Here is a 21,914-nt window from a genome sequence, read left to right on the forward strand (position 1 = left end):
TTGTTGGAGCAAGGAATGATTACTTTAATCGGAAGGCCAGCAGACAGCGGAGATGGCAGACTGGCCTAAGAACCATCTCATCTCCCTCGGGAATCAGGGTGCTTTTATACACAAGACAGAGAGTGGGAAGGCGCTTTCTGAGGCCGGGACCAATGGCAGAGCAGGGCCGTTAACTGGTTGGGGCTGAAGTTGCTGACTTGGGCGGAGGGGCCCACAGGGGGCTGACAAATGGCTGGGTAGGACTGTGCTGCAGAGCCGGTGTCTGTCTCCGTGGCGCCTGCAGGCCGGTGCCAGGGAAGGAAAGACCCTTTATGCCTTGTGTCCTATCGCTGACCACTGCTACAGTTGGACTTTCCTTGTGGAATAGACAGACTTTGTTTAAACTTTGTATGATCAAGTTTACCAGTCATTTCCTTTATGGCTTCTGGGTCTCGTTTTATGCTTTAGGAAAAACTTCCTCTCCGACATTGTAGAATGAAAATGATTCATCCATGTTTCTAGGGGCACTTTCATGATTTCAGGTTTACAGTGCATGCCCTCCCACCCAAATCTGCGCTCCTGCAGGTCTAGGAAGATGGGCAGAACGCCCCTGCCTGGCATTATCTCCGGGACTTTTTCTACCTCCCCTCCGGAGCCCAGAGCCGCGCAGTCGTGTAGGGAGAATGTCCCCTTCCCAGCAGACGTCTCTGGAAGTGAACAGTGGTTCTGGGACCTTTCCCAAAAGAATTTTTCCTAGTCCCCCTTCTGCTGCTGGGGTCACGCCGCGCAGGCTTTGAGCTCCCAGGCTGACGCATTTGCTGCCGCTTGTCTGGAGAGACACGCTCAGAGGTGAGCCTGGACCAGGACCCGGCATCCAGGGGGCGGGCGGTGTTTCCTCTCCGTCCTGCGATCCGGATTCCCCCCGCTGACGTTCGCGCCGGTTGTCTGGCGCCACCTGGCGGCCTCTATCATATAGTTTTCAGCTCCAGCGAAACCGGTACGGATCTGGGGGCGGTGCCTTAGGCGAGGGTCTCTTGAGGCTGGAGGCTCTAGAGGGATCATCCAGGCTGTGCCGCGCAGGGGAATGAACGGCTCAGTCATTTTCAAAGACTGGAGGTGCAAGTACTTGGAGGCCATCTCCGCACTTCCGTGCCCCGTTCGGGACCCTCCAGGTGGGTCGAGCGTCACACGCCAGGGCCGACTCTGCCTGTTGGTCTGACCTGGGCCCGCAGGGTTTCAGGGCTGGGATACTGTACCGCGCAGCTAATGGTGTCGTGGACTGTGGTCCCTTTCCAGGAGATGGAGGGGCAGGTGATGTTTTGAAGGAGCCGCTGTCTGATCTGCTGCAAGAGGTGAGACTGGTGGCTGGCTGGGGTGAGTGGGGAGGACAGTAAAAGGAAAGCATTCAGTATCCTGGATGGAAGTGACTCCACTTAGCTTGTGAGAGCAGAGGAGACCCGGCCCATTCAGGTTAGATGGCTGTTATTATTGGGAACTTCCGCCGGGTGCCCAAAGAGTGTCCTCCTGAATATTGCCGGCCTCCGGGACCTCAGTGAAGCCAATGCCCCATCTACTTGGCCCCAACTTAACCCTCCCACCCAAAGCTGCCTGTGCAAGCGGGGGCCTCTAGCTCAGTCCTACTGATGCCCTCCATACTCACTCCCACCTTGTCCACCCACTCAGACCAGGACTCCGCCCTTGGGGAAAAGAGAACTTGTCCTGGTGGAGAGGCTGGTTGTCAGGGAACTCGCCCATGGGCTGGGCCAGGAAGAGAGAGCTGCTGCCCAGAGTTGGCTTTCAGATTAGGGGAGGAACTGGGAGCAAGGGTCACCAGGGAGGTTTTCTGCTTCCCTCACTGCCAGGCCCTGGCTAAAGGACCTTTTGGCCCCTAGGGTGGGGGTATGGGCTGGGGGTCTTTTTCTCCTTCTAGCTGGCCTCCCTGTTTCTTAAAAGTAGTAGCCAAGAATGGGTCCAAGGAACCTGTCAATCTTTCTCTTGACCTTCACCTTTCCTTGACCTAGACGTTTTCAGACCAATGGCCTATATCAGACTGTCTTTTCGTATCTTTAACACTGTTTGAACCAAACTTAGATTTTGACCTTGACCTTGACCTCACCTTGACCATGACCCCTTTCAGGCCCATATTCTGTCCCTCTCATTACTGTATTACTGAATGATTATTTTAATTTAACCTTGACCTGTATATTGACTCTGATACAGACCAAATCCTGTCCTTCACCTTCTTCAGTGTTCTTTGCTACCCCGACTGAAAACTTAAACTTGAATCTGACCCTGAATATGAACTTCACCTGGCATTGTTCTTGACCTTTATCTGTTCCAGTTTTGTAATCTGTTCTTGACTACCATCCTGGCATTCTCTATGACTAACAATTTAACTTCAACCCCAATCTTAATATTGACCCTGACCTTTAACTTTACCTCGACCCTTATTTTAAACAAACTGTATCTCCTATGTACTATCTGGATCCTTTCTGTCACTAATTTGTTAATATGAGCTTGATTTTGGCTTTTTTTTTTTTTTTTGCTGTGCCATGTAGTATGTGGGATCTTACTTTCCTGATAAGGAATTGAACTCTCAGCAGTGAAAGCTCAGAGTCCTAACCACTAGACCACTAGGGAACTCCCTGATTTGGGCTTTTATGATATTGAACTTGATCATGGCCTAATTATGACCTTCACCCTTTTCAGAACCATAGTCTCAGTAAACATACTATCTTCACCATTTCTAATAATGACTAAGAATTTGACCTTGATCTTGTTGTCAACTTGACTTTGAAATTGATGTAATCTTGAAATTGACATAGATATTGGTCAAACACAACATGTCTCTAACTGTCTTCCTCAATTTCTCTGTGACCAATAATTTGGCCTTGATCTGACTTTGTGAACTGACTTTCCCCACATTCCTCTTTTCACATATGTCCTGTCCCTTAAATTCATCTTGATCTTCTCTATTACTGACTGAAAATTTGTCCTTGGCTTAAGCCTCAACCTTGCCCTCGCCCTTTCCCCTAAACTTGATTTAGATTTGATCTTGCCTCTTCTCAGACCCATACTCTATATCCTGACAATTTTTATTATTGACTGATTATGTGACCTTGCCCTAGGCTTCTATATTTACTCTGTTTCAGACCAAATCCTGCCATTGATCTTAAGCAGTGTTTATTTCTATCAGATCAGATCAGATCAGTCACTCAGTCGTGTCCGACTCTTTGCGACCCCTTATCAACCTACCTAGGAATTAACTCTCTCACTCTCTCCCCACCTGTAAGTAAATCTGTAGCAAATGCTTTCCCCTGCCACATTGAGCATAACAGAACACCCCTGCCATTATTGCCAGCCTCTTGAAACTCTGCCTCAGGCCATAATGGCCAGATGCAGTTCTATTCCACAGACAATCAGAGCTCCAGAAGAGCCACACAAAGGCAGGAGCCAGTCAACTCCCAATAACCAGCTAGAGCAGGAATGGGCCTAATCCAGATCCTTGGGTAAATGCAAGAGCTCTGCCTCCTACCTGACTTTGCCCCAGTTCCCCTTGCAGTCTGACCTGGGAAGATTGAAGTGGCTGGCTTGGAATTGTACCCCTTCTTTGGGGAGAAAGGCAGTGGCACCCCACTCCAGTACTCTTGCCTAGAAAATCCCATGGATGGAGGAGCCTGGAAGGCTGCAGTCCATGGGGTTGCTGAGGTTCGGACACGACTGAGCGACTTCACTTTCACTTTTCACTTTCATGCATTGGAGAAGGAAATGGCAACCCACTCCAGTGTTCTTGCCTGGAGAATCCCAGGGACGGGGGAGCCTGGTGGGCTTCCGTCTATGGGGTCGCACAGAGTCGGACACGACTGAAGCGACTTAGCAGCAGCAGCAGCAGACATAGCAACCATGCCCCAGTGGGCCCATGCGGTGTTGGGCGTACTCTCTTTGCTCCACAAAGGAGAACTTAGAAAAAACATTTCAGAAGTACATCCAGTAACTGCGTCCCATGAGGAGCCACAGCAGGACCAAGCATTTGGAAAATTCACATTTCCTGATTTCTAAACTTAGTAGAAACTACAGTAATCAAAATGACATGGCCTTGGCACTGAAAAAGCACACAAGGACTTCCTTGGTGTCAGTGGATAAGCGGGAGCTCCCAGTGCAGGGGGCCCAGTTTCAATCCCTGGTCAGGGAACTGGATCCCACATGCTGCAGATAAGAGTTCACAAGCCACAGCGGAGACCCACTGCAGCCAAATAAATAACTTTTTAAAAAGACGTCTAGACTAATGGAATAGAATAGAGAGCTCAGAGATAAACTCTCACATATATGGTCAAGTGGTTTTTAACAAGGGTGCCAAGACCATTCAAGAGTGGAAAAGACAGTCTTTTCAACAAGTAGTGCTGGAAAATCTGGATCTCCCCATGCAAAGGATGAAGTTGAACCCTTACCTAATGCCAGATACAAAAATTAACTCCAAATGGGTAAGGAACTAAACAGGAGACCTAAATTATTAACCTCTTAGAAGAAAACATAGCTGAAAATGTTCTTGACATTACATTGAGCAATGATTCCTTGGATATGACACTTGAGACATCCAGCAGCAATCCACGGGGTCTCACAGAACATGTTTCATCTTCAAATCATGAACCTGTGGGAGACATCTTTTGTTTTTTTTTTTTATTATTGAAGGATAATTGCTTTACAGAATTGTGTTGTTTTCTGTCAAACCTCAACATGAATCAGCCACAGGTATACATATGTCCCCTCCCTTTTGAACCTCCCTCCCATCTCCCGCTGCATCCCACCCCTCTAGAGTGATACAGAGCCTGAGGAAGTGTTTTTAATGCCCTTCTGAGCATACCACCAATCTAATGATCTAACTTTGGGGTATATAACCAAAAAACTGAAAACTTATGTCCACACAGAAACCTGTACAGAAAGCTTCAACAACAAACTTGACCATGCAGAAGAAATAATCAGTGAACAATGTACACATAATTGTGTACAACTGTGTCCCCGAAGAAGAGAGGAAGAAGAGGTTAGAAAGCTTATTTTTAAAAATAATGGCTAAGAGAGTAAATCTTAAGTCTTTCACAGTACATATAAATATCAAACCATTATTTTGTATACCTGAGACTAATATAATGTTATTTGTCAACTATATCTCAATAAAAATAAATAAAGAAAAATGTTAAAGAAAAAAGAAAGAATGGCTGAAAAATTCCCAAACCTGTGGAGTGATTTAGACATCCAAGTTCATGAAGCTAATCAGTTCAGTTCAGTTCAGTCGCTCAGTCGTGTCCGACTCTTTGTGACCCCACGAATCGCAGCACGCCAGGCCTCCCTGTCCATCACCAACTCCCGGAGTTTACTCAAACTCATGTCCATCGAGTCGGTGATGCCATCCAGCCATCTCATCCTCTGTCGTCCCATTTTCCTCCTGCCCCTAATCCCTCCCAGCATCAGAGTCTTTTCCAATGAGTCAACTCTTCACATGAGGTGGCCGAAGTATTGGAGTTTCAGCTTTAGCATCAGTCCTTCCAATGAACACCCAGGACTGATCTCCTTTAGGATGGACTGGTTGGATCTCCTTGCAGTCCAAGGGACTCTCAAGAGCTTCTCCCACACCACAGTTCAAAAGTATCAATTCTTCAGTGCTCAGCTTTCTTCACAGTCCAACTCTCACATCCATACATGACCACAAGAAAAACTATAGCCTTGACTAGACGGACCTTTGTTGGCAAAATAATGTCTCTGCTTTTGAATATGCTATCTAGGCTAGTCATAACTTTCCTTCCAAGGAGTAAGCATCTTTTAATTTCATGGCTGCAGTCACCATCTGCAGTGATTTTGGAGCCCAAAAAAATAAAGTCTGACACTGTTTCCACTGTTTCCCCATCTATTTGCCATGAAGTGATGGGACCAGATGCCATGATCTTCGTTTTCTGAATGTTGAGCTTTAGGCCAAATAGATCACCTCAAAATTTCACCCAAAATGATATTCTTCAAGATACATTATAACAGAACTATCAAAAATCAAAACTAAAGAGAGAATGTTAAAAGCAGAAAAGTGAAATTTTTCTCACACAAAGTAACTTATCCACTGCTAAGGCTACATGCAGATTTCTTAGCAGAAACCTTGTGGGCCAGTACAGAATGAAAGCCCTGAAAGAGAAAGACTGCCACCAAGAATACTTTGCCCAGAAAAGTCGTCCTTCAGAAATGAAAGCTAAATAAAGGCTTCTCCAAACAAGGAAAGCTGAAAGAGTTCAGAACTCTGTAACTTTCTTACAAAAAAATTCTGAAACGAGTTCTTTATGCTGAAACAAAAAGATGCTAATCAGTAATAGAAAAACATGAAAATATACAATACCCCAGTAAAGGTAAGTGTATAGTCATACTCAGAAAACTAAAACTGTAACGTGATGGTGTATCAAGCACTTAACTCCAGGACAAAGTTTTAGGATAAAAGTATTTAAAAAGTAGCTAGCTACTGCTACAATAAGTTTTTAATGGATACACAATATTAAAAGATGTAAATTATGACATTAAAAAACATAAAATGGAGGTGAGTAAAGGGCAGAGTGTGTCAGTGATCAAAGTTAAGTTATTATCAGCTTAAAATAAGCTGTCACATAAGATATTTCAAGGAAGCTTCGGGTAAAACCTATAGTAGTTACACACAAGATAAAAAGAAGGGAAGAAAAGCATACTACTACAGAAAAGCATCAATTCATAAAGGAAAACAGGAACAGAAGGGGAAAAAACTACAAATATTCAGAAAACAAGTATTAAGACAGCATTAGTTTATAGTCTCCCATAGCCTGAATTTCTGGAATTGCAGTTCCAATGGCTATTTCCAAATACACTTGCTTTTGCTGGTTTTTTTTTTTTTTTTTTAATGGCATTAGGGACTTCCCTGGTGGTCCAATGGTTAGGACTCTGCACTTCCACTGCAGGGAGCAGGGAGCACGGGTTCAAACCTTGGTCAGGGAACTAAGATCTTGCGTGCTGTGGGCAGAAAAAAAGGGAAATGCCAGAGAGGGGGGAACATATGTATACCAATGGCTGATCCATGTTGATGCATGGCAAAAACCAATACAATACTGCAATTATCCTTCAAAAAAGAAATGCTGAGTGCCCAAAGTAAATAATTTTTAAAGACCAAAAATAAATAAAAATGCCGTATTGAGGGCATTACCTATCAATAAGTACTTTAAATACAAATGGATTAAATTCTCAATCAAAACACATGGAGCAGTTGTATGAATTAAAAAAAAAAAAAGAGTCAAACTACATGCTTCCTTCAAGAGACTCACTTTAGCTTTAAGAACACACATAGGCCAGACTTCCCGGGTGGTCCCGTGGTGAAGAATCTGCCTGCCAGTGCAGGGAACATGGGGCAATCCCTGGTTTGGCAGGATTCCGCGTGCCTCAGGGCAAGTAAGCCCGTTGGCCACAACTACCGAGCCCCTGCACCGCAGCTACCGAACCCTGAACGCCCTGGAAACCGTGGAAGGCCCGTGCTGCACGTGGAGCCTGGCTCCGCAACAAGAGAAGCTCACACGCCGCAACTAGAGACTAGCCCCACTTACCCAAACTAGAGAACGTCCGCACACAGCGAGAAAGATCCAGCCTACAATAAATAAATAAGCAAATAAATAATTTTTTTAAATAAAAGAACACACATAGGCATAAAGCGAAGGGATAAAAAAAGATATTCCATGCAAATGAAGACCAAAAATGAGTAGGGACAGCTACCCTTTTATCAGACAAATAACGTTTAAGTCAAATAATGTGAAGTGAAAGTCACTCAGTCGTGTCTGACTCTTTGCAACCCCACAGACTATACATACAGTCCATGGACTTCTCCAGGCCAGAGTACTGGAGTGGGTAGCAGACAAAGAGTAGCCATGGGGGGCTGTTTTTATTGGGATTCAAAGAATCTAAGATTGGGGTGTCCAGAGTTTTGTAGATTCACCCTTTATTGGTTAATTTAAAGCTTAAGAGCAGGGATTAGGGCACAGAAAGGGAGAAGCAGGGTTACTCAAGTGGTCAGGTATCTAGGTTACCCAGGGCTTTCTGAAAGAGCGAACTTCAGGAGCAGAGGTGGTCTAATTCCTTCCCTGGGCTATCAATTGTGTCATGCAGTTGCCAAGATGTTTATTCAAGATGGATATCTTTTGAAATGAATGCCTTAACAATCAAAAGCTTAAAGTCAGGCACTTACATAATGATAAATGCCTACATTTTTAAAAAATCTCAAATAACCTAACATTTTACCTCAAGGAACTAGAAAAAGTAGAACAAAGGGCAAAGTTAGCAGAAGGAAGGAAATAACAAGATCATAGGGAGAAATAAATGAAATAGAGATTAGTAAAACAACAGAAAAGAAAATGAAACTGAGTTTTGGTTTTTTGAAAAGACAAAATTGACAAACCATTAGCCAGACTTACCAAGAAAAAAGAATAGGACTCAATAAATAAAATTATAAATGAAAGAAAAGATATCTTACTAATATCACAGATAAACAGTTGACCCTTGAACAACAGGTTTGAACTGTGTGGGTCCACTTATACATGGATTTTTTTTCCACTAAATATGTACTACAATACTACACTAGCCACAGTTGGTTAAATTCAAGAATTCACAATATAACAGATATAGAGGATTGACTTAAAGTTATACACAGATTTTTTTTACTGCAGAGAGGGTCAGCGCCCCAACACACAAAGTTGTTCAAGGGTCCACAATGCAAAGGATAATTCAGTTCAGTTCAGTTCAGTTCAGTCGCTCAGTCGTGTCCGACTCTTTGCGACCCCATGAATCTCAGCACGCCAGGCCTCCCTGTCCATCACCAACTCCCGGAGTTCACTCAGACTCATGTCCATCAAGTCAGTGATGCCATCCAGCCATCTCATCCTCTGTCGTCCCCTTCTCCTCTTGCCCCCAATCCCTCCCAGCATCAGAGTCTTTTCCAATGAGTCAACTCTTCACATGAGGTGGCCAAAGTACTGGAGTTTTAGCTTTAGCATCAGTCCTTCCAAAGAACACCCAGGGCTGATCTCCTTTAGAATGGACTGGTTGGATCTCCTTGCAGTCCAAGGGACTCTCAAGAGTCTTCTCCAACACCACAGTTCAAAAGCATCAATTCTTCAGCGCTCAGCCTTCTTCGCAGTCCAACTCTCACATCCATACATGATCACTGAAAAAACCATAGCCTTGACTAGACGGACCTTTGTTGGCAAAGTAATGTCTCTGCTTTTGAATATGCTATCTAGGTTGGTCATAACTTTCCTTTCAAGGAGTAAGCATCTTTTAATTTCATGGCTGCGGTCACCATCTGCAGTGATTTTGGAGTCCAAAAAAATAAAGTCTGACACTGTTTCCACTGTCTCCCCATCTATTTGCCATGAAGTGATGGGACCAGATGCCATGATCTTCATTTTCTGAATGTTGAGCTTTAAGCCAACTTTTTCACTCTCCTCTTTCACTTTCATCAAGAGGCTTTTTAGTTCCTCTTCACTTTCTGCCATAAGGGTGGTGTCATCTGCATATCTGAGGTTATTGATATTTCTCCCGGCAATCTTGATTCCAGCTTGTGCTTTTTCCAGTCCAGCGTTTCTCGTGATGTACTCTGCATGTAAGTTAAAAACCAGGGTGACAATATACAGCCTTGATGTATTCCTTTTCCTATTTGGAACCAGTCTATTGTTCCATGTCCAGTTCTAACCGTTGCTTCCTGACCTGCATACAGATTTCTCAAGAGGCAGGTCAGGTGGTCTGGTATTCCCATCTCTTTCAGAATTTTCCACAGTTTATTGTGATGCACACAGTCAAAGGCTTTGGCATAGTCAATAAAGCAGAAATAGATGTTTTTCTGGAACTCTCTTGCTTTTTCGATGATCCAGCGGATGTTGGCAATTTGATCTCTGGTTCCTCTGCCTTTTCTAAAACCAGCTTGAACATCAGGAAGTTCACAGTTCACGTACTACTGAAGCCTGGCTTGGAGAATTTTGAGCATTACTTTACTAGCATGTGAGATGAGTGCAATTGTGCAGTAGTTTGAGCATTCTTTGGGATTGGAATGAAAACTGACCTTTTCCAGTCCTGTGGCCACTGCTGAGTTTTCCAAATTTGCTGGTATATTGAGTGCAGCACTTTCACAGCATCATCTTTCAGGATTTGAAATAGCTCAACTGGAATTCCATCACCTCCACTAGTGATGTTCGTAGTGATGCTTTCTAAGGCCCACTTGACTTCACATTCCAGGATGTCTGGCTCTAGGTCAGTGATCACACCATCGTGATTATCTGGGTCGTGAAGATCTTTTTTGTACAGTTCTTCTGTGTATTCTTGCCACATCTTCTTAATATCTTCTGCTTCTGTTAGGTCCATACCATTTCTGTCCTTTATCAAGCCCATCTTTGCATGAAATGTTCCCTTGGCATCTCTAATTTTCTTGAAGAGATCTCTAGTCTTTCCCATTCTGTTGTTTTCCTCTATTTCTTTGCATTGATCACTGAGGAAGGCTTTCTTATCTCTTCTTGCTATTCTTTGGAACTCTGCATTCAGATGCTTATATCTTTCCTTTTCTCCTTTGCTTTTTGCTTCTCTTCTTTTCACAGCTATTTGTAAGGCCTCCCCAGACAGCCATTTAGATTACTATAAACAGTAACAGTCAAAAAATAGTCAACAAATTGGACAAGCTAGTAGAAATGGATAAATTCCTAGAAACATACCACCTACCAAGTCTGAATAAGGAAAAATAGAAACTGTGAACAGATCAATAACAAGTAAGGAGGCTGAATCAGGAATTAAAGACTCCCAGGAAGGAAAACTCCAGTTTTCTACCAATTCTACCAATCAAGGGTAAATTAGCACCAATCATTCTCAAACTCTTCCAAAAAATAGAATAGTAAAGAACATCTCCAAATTTACTTTACAAGCCCAACACTATCTTGATACCAAAGCCAGATAAGGAGCCTAAAAGAAAATAAAATTATAAGCCAATATCCCTGATGAACATGGATGCAAATTTTCTCAATAAAATATTAGCACACCAAGTTCAACAGCACATTGCAAGAATCACACATCATGAAGAAGCAAAATTTATCCCTAGGATGCAAGGATAGTTCAAGACGCACAAATCAGTAAATATAGTACACCGCACTAATTGAATGAAAGACAAAAATCATGTAATCATTTCAGTAGATGCCAAAAAAGCATTTGACAAAATTCGACATACTATCATGATAAAGACTCTCAAAAGAAGTGAGTATGGAAGGAACATACCTCAACATAACAAAGGTCATAAGTAAAAACCCAAAGCTAACATCATACTTTATCGAAAAAGACTGAACATTTTCCCACTAAGATCAGAAATAAGACAAGCATGCTCACTCTCACCACTCCTATTCAACACAGTACTGGAAGCCCTAGTCAGAGTGATCAGACAAGGAAAAAAATAAAACAAAAAACATCCAAATTGAAAAAAAAAAGTAAAATTTTCTCTATCAGCTGATATGATTTTTTTAATAAATCCTAGACTCCTCAAAAAAATTGTTAAAACAAACAAATGTAGCAAAATTTCAGGATACAAAATCAACATACAAAGAGACTTCCCTGGCAGTCCAGAGGTTAAGACTCTGTGTTTCCACTGCAGGGTGTGGGTTTGATCCCTGGTAGGGGACCCTAGGATCCTGCATTCTGAACAGTGCTTAAAAAAAAAAAAAAAAAATTCAACATAAAAAAATTGGTTCCATATCTATACACCAACAATAAACTATCTGAAAAAGAAAGAAACAATCCTACTCAGAGTAGCATCATAAACAATAAAATGCCTAGGGGTAAATTCAACCAAGAGAAAGATAAATACAAATATATATAGATATAAATATAGACACACTGAAAACTATATGACATTGATGAAAAAATGGAGGAAGAGACAAATAAATGGGAAAATATCCCATGTTCACAGATCAGGAGAGCTAATATCACTGAAATTTCCATACCACCCAAAGCCATCTACAGATTCAATGCAAACGCTGTCAAAATTCCAACGGCATTTTTCACAGAAATAAAATAAACAATCCTAAAATTTGCATGGAACCCAAAATACCCTGAGTAGACAAATACTGAGAAAGAACAAAGCTGGAGGCATCATACTTCTGATTTCCTTATTGCAAAAATATAGTAATCAAAACAGTACAGTATTTGCATAAAAACAGACACATAGACCAATGAGACAGAATCATTTGCCCAGAAACAAACCCATGCATATATGGTCAACTAATGTGTGACAAGAAAGCCGAGAATACCCAATGGGGAAACTCAGTCTCTTGAATAAATGCCAATGAGAAACCTGGATATCCATATGCAAAAGAATGAAATTAGAACCTATCTTACACCACTCACAATGAAGTAGATTAAAGATTTAAACATAAGTCTAACACTGTAAAAAGCCTAGAAGAAAACAAAAGGGAATGAGTTCCTTGACATTGGTCTTGATAGCCATTTCGTGAATATGACAGCAAAAGCATAAGCAACAGAAACAAAAATTAGTGAGAAACTACATCAAACTAAAAGAAGTAAAAGAAGTAATCAACAAGAATAACAAAAAAGGCAACCTGTATAACAGGAGAAAATATTTTAACCCCAGATATATGATAATAGATTAATATCCAAAATATAAAAGGAACACCTATGATTCAATAGCAAAAAAAATCCAATTTAAAAATGAGCAGAGGGTATGAATAGACATTTTTCCAAAGTTATATAAATGGCCAACAGGTACATCAAAAGGTATTCAACATGACTATCAGAGAAACACAAATAAAAATCATAATGAGATATCATCTCATCCCTAAAATGGCTTTTGTCAAAAAGACAAGAAATATCAAAAGCTGGCAAGGATTTGGAGAAAACTGTGCACAATTGGTGGGAATGTTAAACTGGCATGGCCACTTCAGAAAACAGCATGGAGTTTCCTCAAAGATTTAAAATTAGAGCTGCCGTGTGGTCCAGCAATCATACTCTGGGTATATATCCAAAGCAAAAGAAATCACTATCTAAGGAAGTTAGATCAGTCTCTCAAAGAGCTATGTGCACTCCCGTGTGCATTGCAGCATTAATCACAATAGGCAAGACACAGAAAAAATCTAAGTGTTTGTTGACACTGTATGGATAATGAAAATGTGAGGTATATACATAGTACAAATATATGTGTATATGTATTTATAAAACATACATATTACAAATACGTATATCAATAAAATGTGGTATATGTACATACACACATTCAGCCAATTAAAAAAAAAGGAAATCCTGCCATTTGAGACAACCTGGATGGACCTTAAGGATATTATGGTAAGTGAAAGAAGTCAGAGAGAGAAGAGAAAGACAAATACTTTATGATCACACGATTTATATTTGAGATCTAAAAACCTGGAACTCAGAGAGTGGAGGGGTGGTTCCCAGGGCTGAGGCGTGAAGGAAATGGAGTGATGTTGGCCAAAGGGTATAAACTTCTAGATACAAGATGAATATGTTCTGGGGATGTAATGGACAGCATGATGACTATAGTTAATACTGTACTGTATAATTAAAAATTGATAAAAGAAAGAAAGTGAAGTCACTCAGTCATATCCGATTCTTCTGTGACACCATGGACTGTAGCCTACCAGGCTCCTCTATCCACGGAATTTTCCAGGCAAAAATACTGGAATGGGTTGCCATTTCCCTCTCCAGGGGGATCTTCCCCACCCAGGAATCAAACCAGGGTCTCCTGCATTGCAGGCAGATTCTTTACCAGCTGAACTACAAGGGAAGCCCAATTGCTGAAAGAGTAGATCTTAAATGTTCTCAGTACACACACACACACACACACACACGTAACTATGTGAGGTGATGGAGGTGTTAACTCATTGTGGTTTACATAAGCATAGGAAATCATCATGTTGTGCACCTTAAACTTATACAGTGTTATATGTGAATTGTGTCTCAATAAAGCTAGAACATATGAAAGGAAGAAAAAAGATATATATGTCACCATGTTACCATTTTGTGACACACAGCATACACGTATAGCAAAACTTCATTCATAATTGCCAAAACTTGGAAGCAACCAAGATGTCCTTCAGTAGGGGAAATGGATAAATAAACTGTGGTACATCCAGATAATGGAATATTATTCAGTGCTAAAAAGAAATGAGCTATCAAGCCATGAAAAGACATTGAGGAAGCTTAAATGTAGTACTATGTGAAAAAGTCAGTCTGAAAAGGCTGCATACTGCATGATTCCGATTATATAATATTTTGGAAAAGGCAACACAGAGGAGACAGGAAAAAAAAAGTCAGTGGTTGCCTGGAGTTTGGGGGAAGAGGGGTGAATATGCAGAACAAAGGAGATTTTTAGGACAGTAAAGCTACTGTGTATGATACTATAATGGTGGATGCATTTTATTATACATTTGCCCAAAACCATAGAATGAACAGGCTTCCCTGGTGGCTCAGACAGTAAAGTGTCTGCCTGTAACGTGGGAGATCTGGCTTCTATCCCTGGGTTGGGAAGATCTCCTGGAGAAGGAAATTGTAACTCACTTCAGTACTCTAGCTTGGAAAATCCCATGGATGGAGGAACCTGGTAGGCTACAGTCCATGGGGCTGCAAAGAGTCGGACACGACTGAGCAACTTCACTTCAAATGTACAGGCTTCCCTGGTGGCTCAGCTAGTAAAGAATCCACTTGCAGTGTGGAAGACCTGGGTTTGATCCGTGGTTTGGGAAGATCCACTGCAGAAGAGAACAGCTACCCACTCCAGTATTCTGGCCTGGAGAATTCCATGGACTGTATCGTCCATGGGGTGTGACTTACCTGTCAGGTCTGCTGGGTCACTGCAGGCTTGGTCACATGACATCTTTATTTGAGGGGGCTTCCCTGTTAGCTCAGTTGGTAAAGAATCTGCCTACAATGCAGGAGACCCTGGTTTGATTCCTGGGTGGGGAAGATCTGCCAGAAAAGGGAAAGCTACCCCCTCCAATATTCTTGGGCTTCTCTTTTGGCTCAGCTGGTAAAGAGTCTGCCTGCAATGTGGGAGACCTGGGTTCGATCCCTGGGTTGGGAAGATCCCCTGGAGAAGGGAGAGGCTACCCACTCCAGTATTCTGGTCTGGAGAATCCCATGAACTGTATAGTCCATGGGGTCACAAAGAGTTGGACACGACTTGAGTGACTTTCACTTCACTTCTTCAAGAATGTGCAATGCCAAAAGTGAACCCTACAACAAACTATAGACTTAGAATGATTATGATGTGTCAATATATGTTCATCAATTTAACAATGTACCACTTGGGTGGAGGATATTGATAATCTGTTGTTTGGTCGCTAAGTCGTGTCTGACTCTTTGTGACCCGATGAACTGCAGCATGCCAGGCTTCCCGTCCTTCACCGTCTCCCAGAGTTTGCTCAAACTCATGTCCATTTAGTTAGGTGATAATCTGGAAGGCTATAAATGTGGGAGGGCAGGTGATAATGTGGGAAATTACTGTACCTTTCTCTCAGCTTTGCTTGAGCTTGAAGTTTTATTTGCTCTAATAAAATAAAGTTTAAGTTGACCTGCCATAAAACCTATTTTCAAAGTGTTAGAAAAGAAAAATGACTTTCTCTAATTTGCAAATGCATGGAGAATTAGAATGAAAACACGATAGCAAAGCAGAAATTTACAAGCTGTTCCTCCAAAACACTTGTTTAAAGAAGCCATAAGGAGCCCAGATAAGGACTGATTACCCCTAAGTTGCTGAACATCTTAGTCGTGTGTAGGGTGTGACAAAAACTCCTATGGGACTTCCCTGGTGGCATAGCAGGTAAGAATCCACCTCCCAGTGCGGGGGACACGGGTTCAATGCCTGGTCCAGGAACATTCCTTACGCTGAGGAGCAACTAAGCCCGTGTGCCACAACTACTTAGCCCACATGCCACAACTGCCGAAGCCCGTGAGCCTAGAGCCTGTGCTTCACACAAGAGATGCCCATGTACTGCAGCAAAGGGCAGCCCCTGCTCATTGCAACTAGAGAAAGCCCACGTGCAGCAACAAAAATCCAGTGCAACCAAAAATAAATATATAAGCACAGAAATGAAATTTTTTAAGCTCATACGACAAACAATGACTCATTTTTTTGAAGTATGACTGCTTGGGAACTCAAAATGTCAACAGGAAGGCGCAGTCAATTAAAATGGGATAGACTGTTTCTTTCCTAAACATGTAACTATTTGGAATCTAACTCTGATTTCACAAGTTACCTCTAGGCTTTAAAACCATTCTCCCTGAGCAAGGGAGGTTTCACTTACAGTTAACCTGGAATAAGTTAACACTGGAATTGTGCTTCAGAGTGTTCAAAACTGATGAACACCTTGGGCACCAGTAGGGGCATGCGATGACTTTACTACAGAGTCATCATCGACTGCAAAGACCTGACTGACAAACAGCTGGTCTACAAAACAAATCTGGTCTGGAGAGCTATTAATAGAAGCGAATTCTTGCAAGTCAAAAAGCTTGTTGCTGCTATTAATAATTAGTAAAATCCATGCTGAAAGACTTCAGGTGGGAGGATATTTGCTTGATGTCTTCACAGTGGAATGACACCAAGAATCAGTGTAATTGTGGGTTTGCTAACAGCAGGGAAGCGAGTGAAAGTGATGTCACCATTTTTAATATTTCTTTTCATTTATTTGGCTGTGCCGTGTCTTAGTTGTGGCATGCCGGATCTCTAGTTGCGGCTTGTGTGATCTAGTCTCCCAACCAAAGATGGAACCGTGGCCCCGGGAATCTTAGCCACTGAACCAGCAGGGAAGTCCCCAAGTGATGGGGCTAGCTTTTGTGTGTAATGTGTATTTATTTGGCTGTGTCAGACCTGAGCTGCAGCACCCTGTGTCACATGGGATCTTTCGAAACAGCACACAGACTCTCTAGTTTGGGCGCTCAGGCTCAGCATCATGTGGGATCTTAGTTCCCCAACCAGGGAGCAAACCCATGTCACCTGCATTGCAAGGGAGGTTCTTAACCACTGGATCAACAAGGAAACCCCTGACTGGGCCAGTTTTATCACCACATAAAATAAAAAAAAAACATTCTTTTTTTTTTTTTTTTTGGCCAAGCTTGTAGTATCTTAGTTCCCCAAACAGAGACTGAACCCTTGCCCTTATGCAATGAAAGCACAGAGTCCTGACCACTGGACCGCCAGGGAGTTCCTGTGAAAAGGATGCTCTAAAGACTGCAGTCCAGTCAAAGAAGCAGTACTGGGAAACAAAATTGAAAGAGTAAAGGTATCCTACCGTGGAAAATGGGGAACATGGAAATGTCATATTTTTGATTAAACATACAATATTATCCAAGTCATTGCACTTCTGTTCTCCTTTTGCAGTCTTACATGTATATACCTTAATAGGCAACAATATAAACCTACAAATTTAATATCCAATGAAAGTTTTAAAAATAGTTCAAATAAACTACTGTATTAGAGGACAGAAAAAAATTATAAACATATCAAAACAAATTTATGTCAAACATGTTCTTATGCGTTTTCTATTAGTAGTACCACTAAGTATTGAAATGAACATCTGGGAGTTCTCAGTTCACATACTGCTAAAGCCTACCTTGAAGAATTTTGAGCATTACTTTGCTAGCCTGTGAGATGAGTACAATTGTGTGGTAGTTTGAACATTCTTTGGCATTGCCTTTCTTTGGAATTAGAATGAAAACGGACCTTTTCCAGTCCTGTGGCCACTGCTGAGTTTTTCAAATTTGCTGACATATTGAGTGCAGCACTTTCACAGCATCCTCTTTCAGGATTTGAAATAGCTCAACTGGAATTCCATCACCTCCACTAGCTTTGTTCATACTGATGCTTCCTAAGGCCCACTTGACTTTACATTCCAGGATGTCTAGCTCTAGGTGAGTGATCACACCATCGTGATTATCTGGGTCATGAAGATCTTTTTTGTATAGTTCCTCTGTGTATTCTTGGCATCTCCTCTTAATATCTTCTGCTTCTGTTAGGTCCATACATTTCTGCCCTTTATTGTGCCCATCTCTGCAGTCCATGGGGTTGCAAAGAGTTGGACACAACTGAGTGACTGAACTTGCATGAAATGTTCCTTCGGTATCTCTAATTTTCTTGAAGAGATCTCTAGTCTTTCCCATTCTATTGTTTTCCTCTATTTCTTTGCATTGATCACTGAGAAAGGCTTTCTTATCTCTCCTTGCTGTTCTTTGGAACTCTGCATTCACATGGATATATCTTTCCTTTTCTCCTTTGCCTTTAGCTTCTCTTCTTTTCTCACCTATTTGTAAGGCCTCCTCAGACATCCATTTTGCCTTTTTGCATTTCTTTTTCTTGGGAATGATCTTGATCACACCCCCTTATACAATGTCATGAACCTCCATCCATCATTCTTCAGGCACTCTGTCTATCAGATCCAATCCCTTGAATCTATTTGTCACTTCCACTGTATAATCATAAGGGATTCGATTTAGGTCATACCTGAATGGTCTAGTGGTTTTCCCTACTTTCTTCAATTTAGGTCTGAATTTTGCAATAAGGAGTTCATGAGCTGAGCCACAGTCAGCTCCCAGTCTTGTTTATACTGACTGTATAGAGCTTCTCCATCTTTGGCTGCAAAGAGTGTAATCATTCTAGAGATGTCCACGTGTAGAGTCATCTCTCATTTTCTTGGAAGAGAGTGTTTGCTATGACAAGTGCATTCTCTTAGCAAAATTCTGTTAGTCTTTGCCCTGTTTCATTTTGTACTCTGAGGCCAAACTTGCCTGTTACTCCAGGTATCTCCTGACTTCCTTCTTTTCCATTCCAATCCCCTATGATGAAAAGGATACTTCTTTTTTTGGTGTTAGTTCTAGGTCTTGTAGATCTTCATACTGCTACTACTACTGCTAAGTCACTTCAGTCGTGTCCGACTCTGTGTGACCCCATAGATGGCAGCCCACCAGGCTCCCCCATCCCTGGGATTCTCCAGGCAAGAACACTAGAGTGGGTTGCCATTTCCTTCTCCAATGCAGGAAAGTGAAAAGTGAAAGTGAAGTTGCTCAGTCGTGTTCGACTTTAGCGACCCCATGGACTGCAGCCTACCAGGCTCCTCCGTCCATGGGATTTTCCAGGCAGGAGTACTGGAGTGGGGTGCCATTGCCTTCTCCAGTAGATCTTCATAGAACCGTTCAACTTCAGCTTATTCAGCATTAGTTGTTTGGGTTCTCACTGGGATTACTGTGATATTGACTGTGATATTGCCAACATCCATTGGATCATAAAAAAGGCAAGAGAATTCCACAAAAAAAATCTACTTCTGCTTCATTGACTATGCTAAAGCCCTTGACTATGTGAATCACAACAATCTGTGGAAAATTCTTAAAGAGATGGGAATACCAGACCACCTTACCTGCCTCCTGAGAAACCTGTATGCAGATCAAGAAGAAACAGTTAGAACCAAACAAGGAACAATGGACTAGTTCAAAATTGGGCAAGGAGTACATCAAGGCTGTATATTGTCACCCTGTTTATTTAACTTACACGCAGAGTACAGCATGCAAAATGCCCAGCTGGATGAAGCACAAGCTGAAATCAAGGTTGTTGGCAGAATTGTCAATATTATCACATATGCAGATAACACCACCCTTATGGCAGAAAGCAAAGAGGAGCTAGACCACCTCTTTAAGGTGAAAAAGGAAAGTGAAAAAGTTGGCTTAAAACTCAGCATTCAAAATACTAAGATCACAGCATCTGGTCCCAGCACTTGATGGCAAATAGATGGAGAAACAATGGAAACAGTGCCAGGCTTTATTTTCTTGGGCTCCAAAATCACTGTGGATGGTGATTGCAGCCATGAAATTAAAAGATGCTTGCTCCTTGGAAGAAAAACTTTGACAAACCTAGACAATGCATTAAAAAGCAGAGACATTACTTTGCCAACAAAGGTCCATCTAGTCAAAGCTATGGTTTTTCCAATAGTCATGTATGGATGCGAGATTTGGACTATAAACAAAGCTGAGCGCTGAAGAATTGATGATTTTGAACCGTGGTGTTGGAGACAAGTCCCTTGGACTCCAAGGAGATCCAACCAGTCCATCCTAAAGGAAATCAGTCCTGAATATTCATTGGAAGGACTGAGGTTGAAGCTGAAAATACAATACTTTGGCCACCTGATACAAAGAGCTGACTCTTGGAAAAGACCCTGATGCTGGGAAAGATTGAAGGCAGGAGAAGGGGACAACAGAGAATGAGATGGTTGGTTAGCATCACCAACTCAACAGACGTGAGTTTGAGTAAACTCCAGGAGTTGGTGATGGACAGGGAAGCCTGGCGTGCTGCAGTCCATGGGGTCGCAAACAGTCGGACACGACTGAGCTGAACTGTATCCTGTCTTGAAGCTCCTCAAGCTAAACCCAAGCCCCGAGGGAGGGAAGCCTCACCCCCTCCCCATCCACACAAGCTCCACCCTATGATAAACCCCGCCCACACAGCACCGGCGCTTCTTTGGTTCCGCCTCCGCAGCGTCCAGGCTCCACCCTTCCCGAGCCAGACAGTGCAGACTCCGAGGAGAATTCGCTTCTTCCGGTTTAGGTTGTCATGGTGGCGCCCAGCCCACTTTGCCTCGTCTTTTCCGGTCTCAATCCGGCGTGGCAGAGTAGGTAGGCGGTGTTAGTCATTTCAAGCCCTCTCTATCATGGCGGTGCCCTGCGTCTCCTTCCGGGCACAGCCTGTCATGGCGATGCCCTGAGTAGCCAAATTCAGACACAAACATCTACGTTTCCTGGGCTCTTCTTCCTCCCATGTGTCATGGCGTCCCCCAGGGTTTACCGGAAGTAAAACATCGGAAGTGAGCCGGTCCCTCTGCCCGGAAGCGAGCGCGGCGCTGGGAAAGATGGCGGCGGAGGCGGCGGTGGGCAATGCGGTTCCTTGCGGGGCCCGGCCCGCCGGGCAGCCCAAGCCCAGGCCGCAACAGCGCACGCTCCTTGCCGCTGGGCCGGCACTCATACAGAGCGGCGACGAGCTGGTCGCCGCTGTGTGGCCGTACCGGCGGCTGGCACTGCTGCGGCGCCTCACGCTGCTGCCATTCGTGGGGCTACTCTACCCGGCCTGGCTGGGTTCCGCAGCTACCGGCTTCTGGGGCTGGGGCAGCAGCTGGGCGCAGATCCCCGAGGCCGCGCTGCTTGTGCTCGCCACCATCTGCCTGGCGCACGCGCTCACCGTCCTCTCGGGGCATTGGTCCGTGCACGCGCACTGCGCGCTCACCTGCACCCCGGTAAGTGTGCGCACCCGAGACCGGCCACAACCGTGGTCAGGCCTCACCGCGGATCTCAGCTTCTGCGTTCGTGTCGGTCCCCAACCCAGCCGGGGCTGCCTCAGCCGGTCCCAGGTGTCGCCGGGCGCCCTGCATCCTTTTGCGCTGCTCGCTGAATTCCGACAGGTTACTGACTTAGCTGTACGACCCTGGCGCAGGTTACTTCCCTTCTCTGAAATTCTTCCCTGGTGAGGTCAATTAGATTCGGTAAGGTACCCTGTAAAAAGCTTAGCGCAGAGCCTAGCAAATGTCACCATTTGCTAGCTCCCATACTGTCGAGTATGAGTCTCCTAGAATCGGTCCTGCCTTCTTTGTTGTCTGTCTCCTACCTTGTTTTTCAAAGTGTGAGGCTAGACCTGTAGGATGGATATCCCTGTCTATGCATCTTGAGAACTGAGCATCAGTCCTGCTGGCCAGTGCTGTGAGCCTCCACCCCACAACGACTAAAATGAGCTTGAAATGCAGTTAATTGCAGCGTTTAAGAGAAGCAGTGGGTATTTGTGAGCAAGTGACTTAACTGCTCAGAGACCGTTATGTCTGTCTGCAAGGGTATGATGTTAAGGAGGGCCGCCCTCAGAATACAAC

The 21,914-nt window shown here is 43.3% G+C and overlaps 1 protein-coding gene and 1 long non-coding RNA gene across 6 annotated transcripts in view; one reads left to right on the top strand and one right to left on the bottom strand.

Moving 5' to 3' along the window:
- LOC147368034 (uncharacterized) lies at positions 1–21,242 on the bottom strand. Its single transcript, XR_015166430.1, has 4 exons — positions 20,512–21,242; positions 7,575–7,615; positions 4,536–4,627; positions 1–1,348 (listed from the first exon to the last, which is right to left on the bottom strand). It is a non-coding gene; the product is annotated as an uncharacterized LOC147368034 (long non-coding RNA).
- Positions 20,891–21,914, top strand: part of ATP13A1 (ATPase 13A1) — a 15,595-nt gene continuing 14,571 nt past the window's right edge. For all 5 annotated transcript variants that reach the window (XR_015166415.1, XR_015166414.1, XR_015166413.1 and 2 more), the window contains exon 1: positions 20,891–21,290. Coding sequence is in view for 2 of the 5 variants with exons in the window: in XM_086408124.1 (XP_086264250.1) it covers positions 20,910–21,290 (381 nt within the window). In the remaining 3 variants the exon portion in view is untranslated. The remainder of the gene's footprint in view (positions 21,291–21,914) is intronic.

This window comes from Bos grunniens, chromosome 7 (assembly GCF_055505025.1).
Source record: "Bos grunniens cultivar Pamir isolate PY7600 chromosome 7, Bosgru_T2T1.0, whole genome shotgun sequence".
NCBI classification, from domain to species: Eukaryota; Metazoa; Chordata; class Mammalia; order Artiodactyla; family Bovidae; genus Bos; species Bos grunniens.